General features: G+C 60.6%; 3 protein-coding genes across 9 annotated transcripts; all 3 read right to left on the bottom strand.

Moving 5' to 3' along the window:
* Window positions 1-226: 226 nt before the first annotated feature.
* On the bottom strand, window positions 227-3,045 carry LOC128789667 (uncharacterized). The gene is made up of 5 exons (XM_053945831.1): window positions 2,011-3,045; window positions 1,639-1,860; window positions 1,436-1,539; window positions 1,291-1,341; window positions 227-985 (listed from the first exon to the last, which is right to left on the bottom strand). The coding sequence occupies exons 1-5, from the start codon at window positions 3,014-3,016 to the stop codon at window positions 230-232; spliced, it is 2,139 nt and encodes a 712-aa protein (XP_053801806.1). The 5' UTR covers window positions 3,017-3,045; the 3' UTR covers window positions 227-229.
* Window positions 3,046-4,906: 1,861 nt separating this feature from the next.
* LOC128790283 (uncharacterized) lies at window positions 4,907-8,469 on the bottom strand. Of its 4 annotated transcripts, none has more exons than XM_053946896.1 (6): window positions 7,372-8,469; window positions 6,797-7,221; window positions 6,652-6,702; window positions 5,978-6,344; window positions 5,413-5,589; window positions 4,907-5,092 (listed from the first exon to the last, which is right to left on the bottom strand). In XM_053946896.1, the coding sequence occupies exons 1-6, from the start codon at window positions 8,375-8,377 to the stop codon at window positions 4,989-4,991; spliced, it is 2,130 nt and encodes a 709-aa protein (XP_053802871.1). In that variant the 5' UTR covers window positions 8,378-8,469; the 3' UTR covers window positions 4,907-4,988. The 4 variants fall into 4 exon arrangements, with proteins under 4 accessions (XP_053802871.1, XP_053802872.1, XP_053802870.1 ...); XM_053946895.1 differs by having other exon boundaries at window positions 5,007-5,092; window positions 5,413-6,344; window positions 6,797-6,900; window positions 7,000-7,221; XM_053946897.1 differs by lacking the exon at window positions 6,652-6,702.
* Window positions 8,470-10,273: 1,804 nt separating this feature from the next.
* LOC128790244 (uncharacterized) lies at window positions 10,274-13,840 on the bottom strand. 4 transcript variants are annotated; one of them, XM_053946823.1, is made up of 6 exons: window positions 12,743-13,840; window positions 12,168-12,592; window positions 12,023-12,073; window positions 11,349-11,715; window positions 10,783-10,959; window positions 10,274-10,459 (listed from the first exon to the last, which is right to left on the bottom strand). In XM_053946823.1, the coding sequence occupies exons 1-6, from the start codon at window positions 13,746-13,748 to the stop codon at window positions 10,356-10,358; spliced, it is 2,130 nt and encodes a 709-aa protein (XP_053802798.1). In that variant the 5' UTR covers window positions 13,749-13,840; the 3' UTR covers window positions 10,274-10,355. The 4 variants fall into 4 exon arrangements, with proteins under 4 accessions (XP_053802798.1, XP_053802797.1, XP_053802796.1 ...); XM_053946822.1 differs by having other exon boundaries at window positions 10,274-10,959; window positions 12,168-12,271; window positions 12,371-12,592; XM_053946821.1 differs by having other exon boundaries at window positions 10,274-10,959.
* Between the last annotated feature and the right edge of the window lie 4,235 nt (window positions 13,841-18,075).

Genomic DNA, 18,075 nt, shown 5'->3' with positions numbered 1-18,075 from the left:
GGGCTGCGCGCCGTCATCTGCCAAAGCCCACCTTCTTGAGGCCGGGTACCACCTGGAGAGACCTGCTGCCAGAAGAAGAGCTGCCCCAGCACGATGTCATGGTCGTCCCTGAAGGGGAGGCTCCCGCAGACCATGACGTACAGCAGTACGCCCAGGGACCAGACGGTCGCCCCATGGCCGTGGTAGCAGCCAAGGCAGATCCACCGGGCGGGCTGTACGCCGTGCGTTCCTAGGGGAGACAGGCGGCGCTGTCCAGGCGCAGGCTGCTGCCTTCCAGAGCCTGGCGCCAGCCTCCTGGCTGAGGCAGGGGCTGCAGCCGCAGCCACAGCTTCCCCCCCAAGGCCACCCTGCGTCCCCCAGCCAGCTGGCCAAAGGCAAGAAACCATTCTGCAAGGCAAAGGAGGCCAGCGGAGCAGCCCAGGCCCTTGTGGGCCTGCTGAGCCCAGGGGCCGGGAGCTGGCTTTTGCCGCCCCCCTCTGTCGGCAGGGCCGGCAGCCGGCTTCTGGAGCACGGCATCTGCCTCGTGCCAAAGGGCAGCTGGCTGAAGGCCGCAGCCCAGGAGGGAACGGGGCCGTGCAGTGCCTGGCACCGGGAGCAGGGCCCAGGCCATGGGCTCACCGGCAAACCGCGTGAAGACCTGCTCCTGGAGGAAGGTGCCGCAACCGAAGTCGATGAGCTTCAGGTCGCCACTCTCCGGGACCACGAGGAGGTTCTCTGGCTTGATGTCCCGGTGCAGGACGCCGCAGGCGGTGCAGTGCCGCACGGCCTCCAGCACCTGGTAGAAAAGCCAGCGCGCCATCTCCTCGCACAGGAACTCGTGCTCCTGCAGGAACTGCAGGAGATCCTGCGATGCCTCCGGACGCTCCATCACCAGCACAAAGCTGTCAGGCAGCTCAAACCAGTCGAGGAGCTGGATGATGTTGTGGCAGTCAGAGCCCACCTTCTCCATAAGCACGATCTCCATGGGCACGCGGGTGCCGTCGGGCTGTGAGGAGGAGGAAATCAGTGCCCCCAGCAGGCCTGGTGCTGCCCTGAGGCTGCGCCGCGCCCTGCCTGGGATGCCCCAGTGCCCCTTGCGCAGCCTCCCTGGTGCTTGGGTTTCCTCCCTCCCAGGGGATGCTTGGGGGTGCCCCCTGCCCAGCCCACCGCTGGCGTTTGGCATGCCCAGGCCCGCGATGCCGCGGCTCCCACGCTGCCCCCGCCATCCGCCGCCTCCCACTCCCAATCGGCGCCCCGGGACTCTCCCTGCCCGCCCCGCAGCGCTCTGTCCCGCTGGCCCCGCTCCCTCACCAGCTCGACCCACTGCAGGACGCTCTCCCGGGCCACACGTTTGATGGCCACCTGCAAGCCATCGAGAGAGCAGGGCTGAGCTCCAGCCTTGCCCCTCCCCACCGCTGCCCCTCCTCCCACGCCCGGCCGTGTCGCGGCCACTCACCGGGCTCCCATCGGAGAGGCGGATGCCCGAGAAAACGGTGCCGAAGCCACCGCTGCCCAGCTGCGGGCCCAGCTGGTACAGCTCCTGCAGCTGCTTCTTTTGCCCTGCGGCCAAGAGCGAGCCATCAGCCTTGCGCCCAGGAACCCCCCGCAAGCGCCCGCCAGGGAAGCGGGCCGGGCCACCGCGGGCCGCCTTGCTCTCACCTGCTTCCTGCTGCGCGCCGGGCAGTGGCCGCCGCCCGGCGGCCGACGGGCCGGCGAGCGGCAGAGCTGGGCCAGGGCCGCGCGCACAGGCGGCTGCAGGAGCCCCAGTGCAGCGGGGCAGGGCGGCACCGTCGTCGTCCCCGGCGTCGTGGGCTGGACTCTCCTCTTGACGAGGGCCGGGGCTACAGCCCGAGGCTTCACACAGGGGCGTCCCAGGAGCAGCTGCAAAGCAGACGGGCCTTTTTCAAGCCGTGCCATCAGAGGCACTGGAAAGAGCCAGCGACTAGGCTGCTCTCAGGGGCCCTGGCCTGGCCTGGCCGTGCCCCTAGAGAGCCCCGGGGGTGCCTCAGACAGCTCCTCAGGAGATCTCACCTGCTATTAGAAAGCCCTTCCTGGCAGTCGAGGGCTCTCTTGGGGCAGCTTCCTGGAGATGGAGGAACCTCCTTGGTGTCTGGAGGCTGGTCTCCACCACCAGGCTCGGGCTGTCGCCAGCTGGCACAACCGGCACAGCGTCCTGGCCGCTGTGGGATGACCACTGCCGGCTCCAGGACGCTTGCTGCTCCGCCAGCTTCTCCTGAGACGGCTCCCCTGCATCGGGCTGGGCTCCCATTTGGACTTCTGGGCTTTCCCCTGCCACGTCAATGGTCAGGATTGAGCCCGTGTTGTTGAAGTCCGCGAGTCCAAGGGAGCTGGGAGACCTGTCCACGGGCTCTGCACCTTCTGCAGGCTGACAGGTCTCACTGAGCCTCTGCGAGGGGTGGAGGCTGTCAGAGATTGCAGAGGCTCCTGGCAGGATGCAGGGGCTCTGACAGCCTGAGGTTCCTGCATGGATGGCGGCTCCCCCCTGCTGTGCCATCCTTGCAGGCCTTGAGGCTCTCCCAGGGATGGAGAATCTTGCTGGGAGCAGCCTCTGGAAGGGATGGAGGCTTCTGCAGGAGCTGGACAAGCCACAGCAGGGCAGGTGGCCTCGCTGCAGCAGCTCCTCCAGTTCTTTCCACAACGCCTGCCACATCCCAGAGTAGAGCGGCACACACGTCCCCTTGCCATCCCAGAGCAGCAGCATCAGTTCCTGCAGCTCCTGGGCCACTGCCACACAGGGGCCGCAGCTGCAGGAGCTGCCCAGGGGGCTCGCGGGAGCACGTGGCCGCTTGCGAGGAGTCGCCCGAGGCCTGGGGAACCTGGGAGCCGCAAGGGCTCCTCGCGTCCTCCGTGAGCCTCTGGGCCGCACCCTGGGGCGCTTGCTCCTCTTTGCTGTCCGCGTCTGCCGGCTCCATGGTTGCCGGTGGCCAAAGGCCCACCAGACAGCCACAGCGGCCAGCAGCAGGACAAGCGCAGTCATCAGGATGTCACCGTCACCCATGGCTCCGGCACGTCCCATCGCAACTGCACTGGCAGCTGCGGGCGCTGGTCCGTCTTATATAGCGCCGGCCGGTGATGTCACAGTGCTGCGGCCAGCACAGCCCTGGGACGTCATCACAGCCCTGCCTGACGCCAGCGCTCAGCCCCTTTGTGGCATCACAGCCCAGCCCGCCTCAGGGATCAGCAGAACCGGCAAATGGCTGAAAATGGACATGGCCAGGGAAGGAAGAATGGGAGCTCAGCCTGTTGCAAGGAATCCTTCCCTGGAGCCAGCGGCACGTCAGGAAGAGTGCTGCTGCCAGCAGCGTCAAGCCCACGGCTCCCAGGACGTTTCAGCGTTACCAGCTGGAAACACCCGTACTCTGTGCCTGAGAAGATCCTCCAGAGACAAAGGGAGCTGAAGTTCCTCTGTCTCTGGGGAGCTCTCCTGAACTGGCTGTCGAGGGCACCAAGAGTTTCTTGTTAGCAGCTCACTGACTTCTGCTGCGCCTCTGCTCTAAATAAATCGGGATTCGCCAAGGAGCGCTCATTGTGCTCCCACTGCTCTGGCTTGGACTGGGATTCGCTTTCTTTCTTCCAATAGCTGGCACGTGTTGGGTTTGGATGGGAATGCTGTGCATCAAACAGGGTGGTTTGGTTTCTGCTGAGCAGGGCTTGCCCTCTTCAAAGACTTTGCAGTGTCCCTTGGTACGCCAGTGCAGTGTTTTCCACTGGGAAGGGAGGGATGAGCGTTGAGGAGAGGCACCTTAAACCAAAGAATGCACCTTAAACAGCTTTGCCGCGTCTCTGTCCTTGTTTGTGAGGTGACCATCCACATCCTGGAAGGAGACAGTGTTATTTCTACAATGGTTTTTTTCTTTTTTTCCATTAATGTATTTAAAACCCCTCTTTTTATTGTGCCCCACATTTCTGGCCACCTTCAGCTCCACCACACCAGCTTTCACCACACCAGATTTCTCCCTACGGTGGCTAGAAGCATCTGTGTATTCTTCTCCTGACCTGGATTCCACGGGGCACACAGCTTCCTTTTGCATCCTCTTGCCCAGAGAAGATGCCTGTCCAGGCAAGCCAGCCTTCTGCCTCGCCTGCTTGGCTTCCCACATTTGGGCATCGCCTGCTCCTGTGCCCTTAGGAGGTGATGTTTCCAAAGCGACCAGCACTGATGGAGCCCAGTACCTTCAAAAACATTTTCCCCAGGGACCTTGCTTAGCAGTTCCCCGAGCAGCCTGAAGTCTGCTCTCCTCGTGCTGCGAGCTGAGGCTTTGCTGGCCCTTTTCCTCTCGTCAGAGCTTTGAGGCTCCGTTTATTTGTGGTCGCTGTGGCCAAGACGGCCGCCAATCCCAGCTTGGCCCAGGGCAGGTGGGGCTCAGACGGCGGCCTGGCTCTAAGGGGACTCAGCTGGAGAGTCCTGGGCTGTGGGGGGCTCCTCCCTTACTGGGAGGAGGCTCCCCAGGGAGGAAGAAGGCTCTGGCATGAGCCACGAGGCCTGGTGTGCATTGGCCTGCTGCCAAAGGGAGGGAAAGAAAGAGGAAGAGTTCATCGGGGCTCAACTTGGAATGACGTTCTGCTGCTTCTTATTCTTCTCAGCTTTGGAGAGGAGACGTCTCTGTCCCTGAAACCCGCCGACCCTTGGAATGCACACACAGGCCCGTGTGTCACTTCAGGAGATGCCAAGAAGCCCTGCCACTTTGAAAGGGCAGCTGTTGTTTCTTGCCTTGGTTGCATTTCTTGGCTTGGTAAAGCGCCTCCTACCCGCACTACAGCCTGTGCTTGAAGACACAAAAGCACCACCCCGGAGGAAAGGCATGGAAAGCTTGACCAAGACTGAAGGCAGCACTCCGATGTCCCCTTTTCCCAAGAGGTTTCTTTAGCTGAAGTTGCTGACAAGGACCAGACTTGACACAGCGCATTGGATTTGTTGTTTTATTTGTGGGGTCCTCAGTCCTGCGTGGGACTCGGAAAGCGGGTGCTGCAGAGGCTCCGGCAAGGCATCAAAAACGCCTGCCCTGCACCCAAGGGTGGCGCAAGATCTCCTCCAGCTCTGGCCTGTCCGCAGGGTGCTTGGCCAAACACCACTGGATCAGATGTTGACACTCTGGGGAGAGAAGCCAGAAAGCGCCGGTCACTGACAGAAGTCTCCTGCCCAGCTGCCCCCATCGCCTGCAGGGCCCGGGCCACGCCGCGTGTGCTCAGGGCTGCGCCGGCCCGACCGACTCTGCCCCGCGCGGGAGAGCGGCACGGCGGGACACGGCCGCCTCCTTCGGCCGCCCGTGCCACGCTGAGCCCGTCGGCACGGGCCGCCTCCTGCGGCCGGCCCTTGAGGGCAGAACGACGTCCCGCGGAGCTGCGTGAGGGCCACGCCGGGCTGCGCGCCGTCATCTGCCAAAGCCCACCTTCTTGAGGCCGGGTACCAACCTGGAGAGACCTGCTGCCAGAAGAAGAGCTGCCCCAGCACGATGTCATGGTCGTCCCTGAAGGGGAGGCTCCCGCAGACCATGACGTACAGCAGTACGCCCAGGGACCAGACGGTCGCCCCATGGCCGTGGTAGCAGCCAAGGCAGATCCACTCGGGCGGGCTGTACGCGTGCGTTCCTAGGGGAGACAGGCGGCGCTGTCCAGGCGCAGGCTGCTGCCTTCCAGAGCCTGGCGCCAGCCTCCTGGCTGAGGCAGGGGCTGCAGCCGCAGCCACAGCTTCCCCCCCAAGGCCACCCTGCGTCCCCCAGCCAGCTGGCCAAAGGCAAGAAACCATTCTGCAAGGCAAAGGAGGCCAGCGGAGCAGCCCAGGCCCTTGTGGGCCTGCTGAGCCCAGGGGCCGGGAGCTGGCTTTTGCCCCCCCCTCTGTCGGCAGGGCCGGCAGCCGGCTTCTGGAGCACGGCATCTGCCTCGTGCCAAAGGGCAGCTGGCTGAAGGCCGCAGCCCAGGAGGGAACGGGGCCGTGCAGTGCCTGGCACCGGGAGCAGGGCCCAGGCCATGGGCTCACCGGCAAACCGCGTGAAGACCTGCTCCTGGAGGAAGGTGCCGCAACCGAAGTCGATGAGCTTCAGGTCGCCACTCTCCGGGACCACGAGGAGGTTCTCTGGCTTGATGTCCCGGTGCAGGACGCCGCAGGCGGTGCAGTGCCGCACGGCCTCCAGCACCTGGTAGAAAAGCCAGCGCGCCATCTCCTCGCACAGGAACTCGTGCTCCTGCAGGAACTGCAGGAGATCCTGCGATGCCTCCGGACGCTCCATCACCAGCACAAAGCTGTCAGGCAGCTCAAACCAGTCGAGGAGCTGGATGATGTTGTGGCAGTCAGAGCCCACCTTCTCCATAAGCACGATCTCCATGGGCACGCGGGTGCCGTCGGGCTGTGAGGAGGAGGAAATCAGTGCCCCCAGCAGGCCTGGTGCTGCCCTGAGGCTGCGCCGCGCCCTGCCTGGGATGCCCCAGTGCCCCCTTGCGCAGCCTCCCTGGTGCTTGGGTTTCCTCCCTCCCAGGGGATGCTTGGGGGTGCCCCCTGCCCAGCCCCACCGCTGGCGTTTGGCATGCCCAGGCCCGCGATGCCGCGGCTCCCACGCTGCCCCCGCCATCCGCCGCCTCCCACTCCCAATCGGCGCCCCGGGACTCTCCCTGCCCGCCCCGCAGCGCTCTGTCCCGCTGGCCCCGCTCCCTCACCAGCTCGACCCACTGCAGGACGCTCTCCCGGGCCACACGTTTGATGGCCACCTGCAAGCCATCGAGAGAGCAGGGCTGAGCTCCAGCCTTGCCCCTCCCCACCGCTGCCCCTCCTCCCACGCCCGGCCGTGTCGCGGCCACTCACCGGGCTCCCATCGGAGAGGCGGATGCCCGAGAAAACGGTGCCGAAGCCACCGCTGCCCAGCTGCGGGCCCAGCTGGTACAGCTCCTGCAGCTGCTTCTTTTGCCCTGCGGCCAAGAGCGAGCCATCAGCCTTGCGCCCAGGAACCCCCCGCAAGCGCCCGCCAGGGAAGCGGGCCGGGCCACCGCGGGCCGCCTTGCTCTCACCTGCTTCCTGCTGCGCGCCGGGCAGTGGCTGCCGCCCGGCGGCCGACGGGCCGGCGAGCGGCAGAGCTGGGCCAGGGCCGCGCGCACAGGCGGCTGCAGGAGCCCCAGTGCAGCGGGGCAGGGCGGCACCGTCGTCGTCCCCGGCGTCGTGGGCTGGACTCTCCTCTTGACGAGGGCCGGGGCTACAGCCCGAGGCTTCACACAGGGGCGTCCCAGGAGCAGCTGCAAAGCAGACGGGCCTTTTTCAAGCCGTGCCATCAGAGGCACTGGAAAGAGCCAGCGACTAGGCTGCTCTCAGGGGCCCTGGCCTGGCCTGGCCGTGCCCCTAGAGAGCCCCGGGGGTGCCTCAGACAGCTCCTCAGGAGATCTCACCTGCTATTAGAAAGCCCTTCCTGGCAGTCGAGGGCTCTCTTGGGGCAGCTTCCTGGAGATGGAGGAACCTCCTTGGTGTCTGGAGGCTGGTCTCCACCACCAGGCTCGGGCTGTCGCCAGCTGGCACAACCGGCACAGCGTCCTGGCCGCTGTGGGATGACCACTGCCGGCTCCAGGACGCTTGCTGCTCCGCCAGCTTCTCCTGAGACGGCTCCCCTGCATCGGGCTGGGCTCCCATTTGGACTTCTGGGCTTTCCCCTGCCACGTCAATGGTCAGGATTGAGCCCGTGTTGTTGAAGTCCGCGAGTCCAAGGGAGCTGGGAGACCTGTCCACGGGCTCTGCACCTTCTGCAGGCTGACAGGTCTCACTGAGCCTCTGCGAGGGGTGGAGGCTGTCAGAGATTGCAGAGGCTCCTGGCAGGATGCAGGGGCTCTGACAGCCTGAGGTTCCTGCATGGATGGCGGCTCCCCCCTGCTGTGCCATCCTTGCAGGCCTTGAGGCTCTCCCAGGGATGGAGAATCTTGCTGGGAGCAGCCTCTGGAAGGGATGGAGGCTTCTGCAGGAGCTGGACAAGCCACAGCAGGGCAGGTGGCCTCGCTGCAGCAGCTCCTCCAGTTCTTTCCACAACGCCTGCCACATCCCAGAGTAGAGCGGCACACACGTCCCCTTGCCATCCCAGAGCAGCAGCATCAGTTCCTGCAGCTCCTGGGCCACTGCCACACAGGGGCCGCAGCTGCAGGAGCTGCCCAGGGGGCTCGCGGGAGCACGTGGCCGCTTGCGAGGAGTCGCCCGAGGCCTGGGGAACCTGGGAGCCGCAAGGGCTCCTCGCGTCCTCCGTGAGCCTCTGGGCCGCACCCTGGGGCGCTTGCTCCTCTTTGCTGTCCGCGTCTGCCGGCTCCATGGTTGCCGGTGGCCAAAGGCCCACCAGACAGCCACAGCGGCCAGCAGCAGGACAAGCGCAGTCATCAGGATGTCACCGTCACCCATGGCTCCGGCACGTCCCATCGCAACTGCACTGGCAGCTGCGGGCGCTGGTCCGTCTTATATAGCGCCGGCCCGGTGATGTCACAGTGCTGCGGCCAGCACAGCCCTGGGACGTCATCACAGCCCTGCCTGACGCCAGCGCTCAGCCCCTTTGTGGCATCACAGCCCAGCCCGCCTCAGGGATCAGCAGAACCGGCAAATGGCTGAAAATGGACATGGCCAGGGAAGGAAGAATGGGAGCTCAGCCTGTTGCAAGGAATCCTTCCCTGGAGCCAGCGGCACGTCAGGAAGAGTGCTGCTGCCAGCAGCGTCAAGCCCACGGCTCCCAGGACGTTTCAGCGTTACCAGCTGGAAACACCCGTACTCTGTGCCTGAGAAGATCCTCCAGAGACAAAGGGAGCTGAAGTTCCTCTGTCTCTGGGGAGCTCTCCTGAACTGGCTGTCGAGGGCACCAAGAGTTTCTTGTTAGCAGCTCACTGACTTCTGCTGCGCCTCTGCTCTAAATAAATCGGGATTCGCCAAGGAGCGCTCATTGTGCTCCCACTGCTCTGGCTTGGACTGGGATTCGCTTTCTTTCTTCCCAATAGCTGGCACGTGTTGGGTTTGGATGGGAATGCTGTGCATCAAACAGGGGTGGTTTGGTTTCTGCTGAGCAGGGCTTGCCCTCTTCAAAGACTTTGCAGTGTCCCTTGGTACGCCAGTGCAGTGTTTTCCACTGGGAAGGGAGGGATGAGCGTTGAGGACAGAGGCACCTTAAACCAAAGAATGCACCTTAAACAGCTTTGCCGCGTCTCTGTCCTTGTTTGTGAGGTGACCATCCACATCCTGGAAGGAGACAGTGTTATTTCTACAATGGTTTTTTCTTTTTTTCCATTAATGTATTTAAAACCCCTCTTTTTATTGTGCCCCACATTTCTGGCCACCTTCAGCTCCACCACACCAGCTTTCACCACACCAGATTTCTCCCTACGGTGGCTAGAAGCATCTGTGTATTCTTCTCCTGACCTGGATTCCACGGGGCACACAGCTTCCTTTTGCATCCTCTTGCCCAGAGAAGATGCCTGTCCAGGCAAGCCAGCCTTCTGCCTCGCCTGCTTGGCTTCCCACATTTGGGCATCGCCTGCTCCTGTGCCCTTAGGAGGTGATGTTTCCAAAGCGACCAGCACTGATGGAGCCCAGTACCTTCAAAAACATTTTCCCCAGGGACCTTGCTTAGCAGTTCCCCGAGCAGCCTGAAGTCTGCTCTCCTCGTGCTGCGAGCTGAGGCTTTGCTGGCCCTTTTCCTCTCGTCAGAGCTTTGAGGCTCCGTTTATTTGTGGTCGCTGTGGCCAAGACGGCCGCCAATCCCAGCTTGGCCCAGGGCAGGTGGGGCTCAGACGGCGGCCTGGCTCTAAGGGGACTCAGCTGGAGAGTCCTGGGCTGTGGGGGGCTCCTCCCTTACTGGGAGGAGGCTCCCCAGGGAGGAAGAAGGCTCTGGCATGAGCCACGAGGCCTGGTGTGCATTGGCCTGCTGCCAAAGGGAGGGAAAGAAAGAGGAAGAGTTCATCGGGGCTCAACTTGGAATGACGTTCTGCTGCTTCTTATTCTTCTCAGGGCTTTGGAGAGGAGACGTCTCTGTCCCTGAAACCCGCCGACCCTTGGAATGCACACACAGGCCCGTGTGTCACTTCAGGAGATGCCAAGAAGCCCTGCCACTTTGAAAGGGCAGCTGTTGTTTCTTGCCTTGGTTGCATTTCTTGGCTTGGTAAAGCGCCTCCTACCCGCACTACAGCCTGTGCTTGAAGACACAAAAGCACCACCCCGGAGGAAAGGCATGGAAAGCTTGACCAAGACTGAAGGCAGCACTCCGATGTCCCCTTTTCCCAAGAGGTTTCTTTAGCTGAAGTTGCTGACAAGGACCAGACTTGACACAGCGCATTGGATTTGTTGTTTTATTTGTGGGGTCCTCAGTCCTGCGTGGGACTCGGAAAGCGGGTGCTGCAGAGGCTCCGGCAAGGCATCAAAAACGCCTGCCCTGCACCCAAGGGTGGCGCAAGATCTCCTCCAGCTCTGGCCTGTCCGCAGGGTGCTTGGCCAAACACCACTGGATCAGATGTTGACACTCTGGGGAGAGAAGCCAGAAAGCGCCGGTCACTGACAGAAGTCTCCTGCCCAGCTGCCCCCATCGCCTGCAGGGCCCGGGCCACGCCGCGTGTGCTCAGGGCTGCGCCGGCCTCCCGACCGACTCTGCCCCGCGCGGGAGAGCGGCACGGCGGGACACGGCCGCCTCCTTCGGCCGCCCGTGCCACGCTGAGCCCGTCGGCACGGGCCGCCTCCTGCGGCCGGCCCTTGAGGGCAGAACGACGTCCCGCGGAGCTGCGTGAGGGCCACGCCGGGCTGCGCGCCGTCATCTGCCAAAGCCCACCTTCTTGAGGCCGGGTACCAACCTGGAGAGACCTGCTGCCAGAAGAAGAGCTGCCCCAGCACGATGTCATGGTCGTCCCTGAAGGGGAGGCTCCCGCAGACCATGACGTACAGCAGTACGCCCAGGGACCAGACGGTCGCCCCATGGCCGTGGTAGCAGCCAAGGCAGATCCACTCGGGCGGGCTGTACGCGTGCGTTCCTAGGGGAGACAGGCGGCGCTGTCCAGGCGCAGGCTGCTGCCTTCCAGAGCCTGGCGCCAGCCTCCTGGCTGAGGCAGGGGCTGCAGCCGCAGCCACAGCTTCCCCCCCAAGGCCACCCTGCGTCCCCCAGCCAGCTGGCCAAAGGCAAGAAACCATTCTGCAAGGCAAAGGAGGCCAGCGGAGCAGCCCAGGCCCTTGTGGGCCTGCTGAGCCCAGGGGCCGGGAGCTGGCTTTTGCCGCCCCCCTCTGTCGGCAGGGCCGGCAGCCGGCTTCTGGAGCACGGCATCTGCCTCGTGCCAAAGGGCAGCTGGCTGAAGGCCGCAGCCCAGGAGGGAACGGGGCCGTGCAGTGCCTGGCACCGGGAGCAGGGCCCAGGCCATGGGCTCACCGGCAAACCGCGTGAAGACCTGCTCCTGGAGGAAGGTGCCGCAACCGAAGTCGATGAGCTTCAGGTCGCCACTCTCCGGGACCACGAGGAGGTTCTCTGGCTTGATGTCCCGGTGCAGGACGCCGCAGGCGGTGCAGTGCCGCACGGCCTCCAGCACCTGGTAGAAAAGCCAGCGCGCCATCTCCTCGCACAGGAACTCGTGCTCCTGCAGGAACTGCAGGAGATCCTGCGATGCCTCCGGACGCTCCATCACCAGCACAAAGCTGTCAGGCAGCTCAAACCAGTCGAGGAGCTGGATGATGTTGTGGCAGTCAGAGCCCACCTTCTCCATAAGCACGATCTCCATGGGCACGCGGGTGCCGTCGGGCTGTGAGGAGGAGGAAATCAGTGCCCCCAGCAGGCCTGGTGCTGCCCTGAGGCTGCGCCGCGCCCTGCCTGGGATGCCCCAGTGCCCCCTTGCGCAGCCTCCCTGGTGCTTGGGTTTCCTCCCTCCCAGGGGATGCTTGGGGGTGCCCCCTGCCCAGCCCCACCGCTGGCGTTTGGCATGCCCAGGCCCGCGATGCCGCGGCTCCCACGCTGCCCCCGCCATCCGCCGCCTCCCACTCCCAATCGGCGCCCCGGGACTCTCCCTGCCCGCCCCGCAGCGCTCTGTCCCGCTGGCCCCGCTCCCTCACCAGCTCGACCCACTGCAGGACGCTCTCCCGGGCCACACGTTTGATGGCCACCTGCAAGCCATCGAGAGAGCAGGGCTGAGCTCCAGCCTTGCCCCTCCCCACCGCTGCCCCTCCTCCCACGCCCGGCCGTGTCGCGGCCACTCACCGGGCTCCCATCGGAGAGGCGGATGCCCGAGAAAACGGTGCCGAAGCCACCGCTGCCCAGCTGCGGGCCCAGCTGGTACAGCTCCTGCAGCTGCTTCTTTTGCCCTGCGGCCAAGAGCGAGCCATCAGCCTTGCGCCCAGGAACCCCCCGCAAGCGCCCGCCAGGGAAGCGGGCCGGGCCACCGCGGGCCGCCTTGCTCTCACCTGCTTCCTGCTGCGCGCCGGGCAGTGGCTGCCGCCCGGCGGCCGACGGGCCGGCGAGCGGCAGAGCTGGGCCAGGGCCGCGCGCACAGGCGGCTGCAGGAGCCCCAGTGCAGCGGGGCAGGGCGGCACCGTCGTCGTCCCCGGCGTCGTGGGCTGGACTCTCCTCTTGACGAGGGCCGGGGCTACAGCCCGAGGCTTCACACAGGGGCGTCCCAGGAGCAGCTGCAAAGCAGACGGGCCTTTTTCAAGCCGTGCCATCAGAGGCACTGGAAAGAGCCAGCGACTAGGCTGCTCTCAGGGGCCCTGGCCTGGCCTGGCCGTGCCCCTAGAGAGCCCCGGGGGTGCCTCAGACAGCTCCTCAGGAGATCTCACCTGCTATTAGAAAGCCCTTCCTGGCAGTCGAGGGCTCTCTTGGGGCAGCTTCCTGGAGATGGAGGAACCTCCTTGGTGTCTGGAGGCTGGTCTCCACCACCAGGCTCGGGCTGTCGCCAGCTGGCACAACCGGCACAGCGTCCTGGCCGCTGTGGGATGACCACTGCCGGCTCCAGGACGCTTGCTGCTCCGCCAGCTTCTCCTGAGACGGCTCCCCTGCATCGGGCTGGGCTCCCATTTGGACTTCTGGGCTTTCCCCTGCCACGTCAATGGTCAGGATTGAGCCCGTGTTGTTGAAGTCCGCGAGTCCAAGGGAGCTGGGAGACCTGTCCACGGGCTCTGCACCTTCTGCAGGCTGACAGGTCTCACTGAGCCTCTGCGAGGGGTGGAGGCTGTCAGAGATTGCAGAGGCTCCTGGCAGGATGCAGGGGCTCTGACAGCCTGAGGTTCCTGCATGGATGGCGGCTCCCCCCTGCTGTGCCATCCTTGCAGGCCTTGAGGCTCTCCCAGGGATGGAGAATCTTGCTGGGAGCAGCCTCTGGAAGGGATGGAGGCTTCTGCAGGAGCTGGACAAGCCACAGCAGGGCAGGTGGCCTCGCTGCAGCAGCTCCTCCAGTTCTTTCCACAACGCCTGCCACATCCCAGAGTAGAGCGGCACACACGTCCCCTTGCCATCCCAGAGCAGCAGCATCAGTTCCTGCAGCTCCTGGGCCACTGCCACACAGGGGCCGCAGCTGCAGGAGCTGCCCAGGGGGCTCGCGGGAGCACGTGGCCGCTTGCGAGGAGTCGCCCGAGGCCTGGGGAACCTGGGAGCCGCAAGGGCTCCTCGCGTCCTCCGTGAGCCTCTGGGCCGCACCCTGGGGCGCTTGCTCCTCTTTGCTGTCCGCGTCTGCCGGCTCCATGGTTGCCGGTGGCCAAAGGCCCACCAGACAGCCACAGCGGCCAGCAGCAGGACAAGCGCAGTCATCAGGATGTCACCGTCACCCATGGCTCCGGCACGTCCCATCGCAACTGCACTGGCAGCTGCGGGCGCTGGTCCGTCTTATATAGCGCCGGCCCGGTGATGTCACAGTGCTGCGGCCAGCACAGCCCTGGGACGTCATCACAGCCCTGCCTGACGCCAGCGCTCAGCCCCTTTGTGGCATCACAGCCCAGCCCGCCTCAGGGATCAGCAGAACCGGCAAATGGCTGAAAATGGACATGGCCAGGGAAGGAAGAATGGGAGCTCAGCCTGTTGCAAGGAATCCTTCCCTGGAGCCAGCGGCACGTCAGGAAGAGTGCTGCTGCCAGCAGCGTCAAGCCCACGGCTCCCAGGACGTTTCAGCGTTACCAGCTGGAAACACCCGTACTCTGTGCCTGAGAAGATCCTCCAGAGACAAAGGGAGCTGAAGTTCCTCTGTCTCTGGGGAGCTCTCCTGAACTGGCTGTCGAGGGCACCAAGAGTTTCTTGTTAGCAGCTCACTGACTTCTGCTGCGCCTCTGCTCTAAATAAATCGGGATTCGCCAAGGAGCGCTCATTGTGCTCCCACTGCTCTGGCTTGGACTGGGATTCGCTTTCTTTCTTCCCAATAGCTGGCACGTGTTGGGTTTGGATGGGAATGCTGTGCATCAAACAGGGGTGGTTTGGTTTCTGCTGAGCAGGGCTTGCCCTCTTCAAAGACTTTGCAGTGTCCCTTGGTACGCCAGTGCAGTGTTTTCCACTGGGAAGGGAGGGATGAGCGTTGAGGACAGAGGCACCTTAAACCAAAGAATGCACCTTAAACAGCTTTGCCGCGTCTCTGTCCTTGTTTGTGAGGTGACCATCCACATCCTGGAAGGAGACAGTGTTATTTCTACAATGGTTTTTTCTTTTTTTCCATTAATGTATTTAAAACCCCTCTTTTTATTGTGCCCCACATTTCTGGCCACCTTCAGCTCCACCACACCAGCTTTCACCACACCAGATTTCTCCCTACGGTGGCTAGAAGCATCTGTGTATTCTTCTCCTGACCTGGATTCCACGGGGCACACAGCTTCCTTTTGCATCCTCTTGCCCAGAGAAGATGCCTGTCCAGGCAAGCCAGCCTTCTGCCTCGCCTGCTTGGCTTCCCACATTTGGGCATCGCCTGCTCCTGTGCCCTTAGGAGGTGATGTTTCCAAAGCGACCAGCACTGATGGAGCCCAGTACCTTCAAAAACATTTTCCCCAGGGACCTTGCTTAGCAGTTCCCCGAGCAGCCTGAAGTCTGCTCTCCTCGTGCTGCGAGCTGAGGCTTTGCTGGCCCTTTTCCTCTCGTCAGAGCTTTGAGGCTCCGTTTATTTGTGGTCGCTGTGGCCAAGACGGCCGCCAATCCCAGCTTGGCCCAGGGCAGGTGGGGCTCAGACGGCGGCCTGGCTCTAAGGGGACTCAGCTGGAGAGTCCTGGGCTGTGGGGGGCTCCTCCCTTACTGGGAGGAGGCTCCCCAGGGAGGAAGAAGGCTCTGGCATGAGCCACAAGCCCCCTTGCCTAGGGACAGCAGCAGGAGATGTGTCTCTAGCATATGCTGTCTTGAAGGGGCAGTGGGAATTTGTGGGGCTGAGCTGAGAGAGGGTGTTCCCCCAGCCCAGCAGGCAGGAAGCCCCTGGCACTCAGCAAGGGCCGACTTTCAGGACACCAGGAGCAGCCCCTCCCTCAGCAGTGCTCCCTGCCCCTAACAAAGTTTTAATATGCACATGGTTGCTACCAAGGTCCCTCCCCGTGGGAACAGGGCTTGACACTCTAAAAAGGGGGTCAACACCCCAGGGGCAAGGCCAGGACAGGGGGGAATGAGCGGGATGAGTGTGAGATGGCCACCTCTACCCCTCCCATCCCACACCAGGGAACAGGGACCTTCCTGGGACATATCCAGGAGGATATTCAGCACCATCCTTGCCTGGGACAGCAGTTCCAGGGAAATCCAGGAAGGATCAGTGTCCTGACGGCCGCCTTTCCCACCCCATGCTCCCTATAGGTTCAGCTTTGCAGGAAGGAGCCACATGAGCCTCCTGGCCTTAGATGGATTTTTCTTCCAGGAATTTGCTGTGGAGCTCATTTCTCTTTTCTACTCTTTCTGAGCTCCTGTAAACATAGTGTAAAAGTGGAAGGGGCAGGAGGAAGGGAGAACACACAGCTGGGCGACTCTTGGGCGAGAGCTTTTCCCATGTTGATCAGAATTCATCACCGCAAAAGCATTGGGCTAACATTTGGAGAAAGAGATCATGTCCCCATTCATGTAATCCTTGGAAGGTGAATAAAATGGGATAAATCACTTTCTTAGGTGACTTCTGTAGATTGTAGCTTATGTTCAATGAGGATAACTAATCCAATTATTTTGCTTTAAGGAGTCAGGGTGAAAATGTGAGTTAAACCCTTGCTGAAGGAAGTGCCATCCCCTCTTTACTGACATAACCTCTGTAACATCCACAATTGTGTTGAATTTCAATCTGTCAGAGTATCTGTTTTTGCAAGAGTGAAACCCATGGTTTTCAACAGTCTACTCCAGGAAGATCTCATGAATTGTACAATACTACACTGCAGTGAAGAAGCCACAACTAAAGGAGGTGACTCTTTGCAGAATCTGCTAAATTACATGCAGCATGTGGAGTCGAGAAAACAAGTTTATCCTTAGGATTGTACTCACATGTATGTGCAGAGAAGAAATGAAATAGGAAGTTTTGCTGATACGGAACCTTAGAAACTTTCTTTTCCCCTCCCAGGCTTTTTCTGTATCAAGTGAAACATTTTTATAATCTGTTGTTCCTTTGCTAGCCATGTGTCAGTTTTCTGCAGAAAGTACCTAATGTACCCAAAGACTTCCCTTCACAGTAGACTTTTTCTGGATAATCCAACATACCATACCTGGTATCATATTAAAAATAAGTAAAATCAATAGAGTAATACCTGTTGTGTTTGGAAGAAGCTTACTAATCTGTCAGTGTGGCATTAAAGCCCGTTCCAGGTTTAGTGCTCACTAACTCACTCTGCAGTTTCCTGTTGCTTTTGATAGGCTTTTTTCCCCATGCCTGTAGTCCCCAGAGAAGGAATATGCAAGATGTGAAAATAATACTGTGCTTAAGGTGGGGTAGGTATGAAGCATAAAAGGAAACTCATATGGTTCTGATTGAATATTTCCTTTGCTAGTTCCATTATGATTGAAGCAACTTTAAAATAACAGCCACACTGAACCTGCAGGAGCTGTATGTCAAAGTTATTTTCAATCTTTTTATGATGTTATGATAAAAATCATTCAGTCCTTCACATTTGCAGAAATAGAGTTCTTCCTAAATGCATCAATCATTTTTTTACTTTTAAAAAGGAACTTCTGATTTAGCAATTCAGGCAGTTCAATAGCTGGAGTTTCCTACTGCTTAAGATGTGCAACATCTGAATTATTTCTTTCAGCATGTAGTATCTACTAAGTAGATCAGTCATTTCAGAGACAAACAGAATGGTAAAGTTTATATGTGAAAGAGTGAAATTACCTTTCTTGGTTGATTTTTTTTTCTGAAGAGACATTCTCTGTTGGCAATCTCATCTTCAGAATGGTACTCTTGTATCTTTTGAATGAGACATGAAATGAAAGCCCTAAACACTGCTGGTCATCAAAGATCCAGTTGAACCTGTATCCTGTTTCAGCCCGTGTCATTGAATTCTGCCTTCTTTAGCAATGTCAGAGAAATTACCAGTTGAAATAGCTGTCTGGCAAACGTGGAATGGCACCCATGTCTTAATATCCTAGATGGCCATATTTCTGTGATAGCTTATGGATCCCTACAGCTTTTGATGGTAATTCCATAGTTTTAAATGCGAATGACTCTTAGGTGGAGTACAGGTGTGTGGATGTGCGAAGGTGAGCTCATCCACCATTCTCACTGGACTGTCTTGGAAGCAGTGGTATCTCTGGACTGGACAGCACAGTTCAGCAGGGCCATTTACTGGTTCTTGCAACCCTCCCACATCATCTTGTTGCAAAGCTGGTAGGCAGAGGTGCTTTTAGAGCTGAGAAAACTGGGAGGGCACTCACACTCTGATCAGAATCCCGTGCATCACTCCTGCATGTGTTGCAGCCCCCCAGCTTCTTTATAATAGCCTGCCTGTTCATTGCCAACTTGGGATGTAGACACACTCAGTTCAAGAGAGATTAAATAGATTTTTTCTCATTTTCAAGACAGTGTTTCAACAAGTTGCCAGCATGAGTCTGTACTTTCTTTTGCATTTGAGTCACTGACCTTGAAAACCAATGGAAGTTTTCAGGCTCAGAGGTGAAATTGCTTTGTAGTCGTGAGGAGAAGGTTGGTTCTTCTCTTGAGTTTTATCAAAGTATTAACACTGTTTAT

The sequence above is a fragment of the Vidua chalybeata genome, chromosome 6 (assembly GCF_026979565.1).
Source record: "Vidua chalybeata isolate OUT-0048 chromosome 6, bVidCha1 merged haplotype, whole genome shotgun sequence".
NCBI classification, from domain to species: Eukaryota; Metazoa; Chordata; class Aves; order Passeriformes; family Viduidae; genus Vidua; species Vidua chalybeata.
The sequence above is the reverse complement of the archived record's forward strand: the minus strand, read 5'-3'. Positions and strand labels throughout refer to the sequence as shown.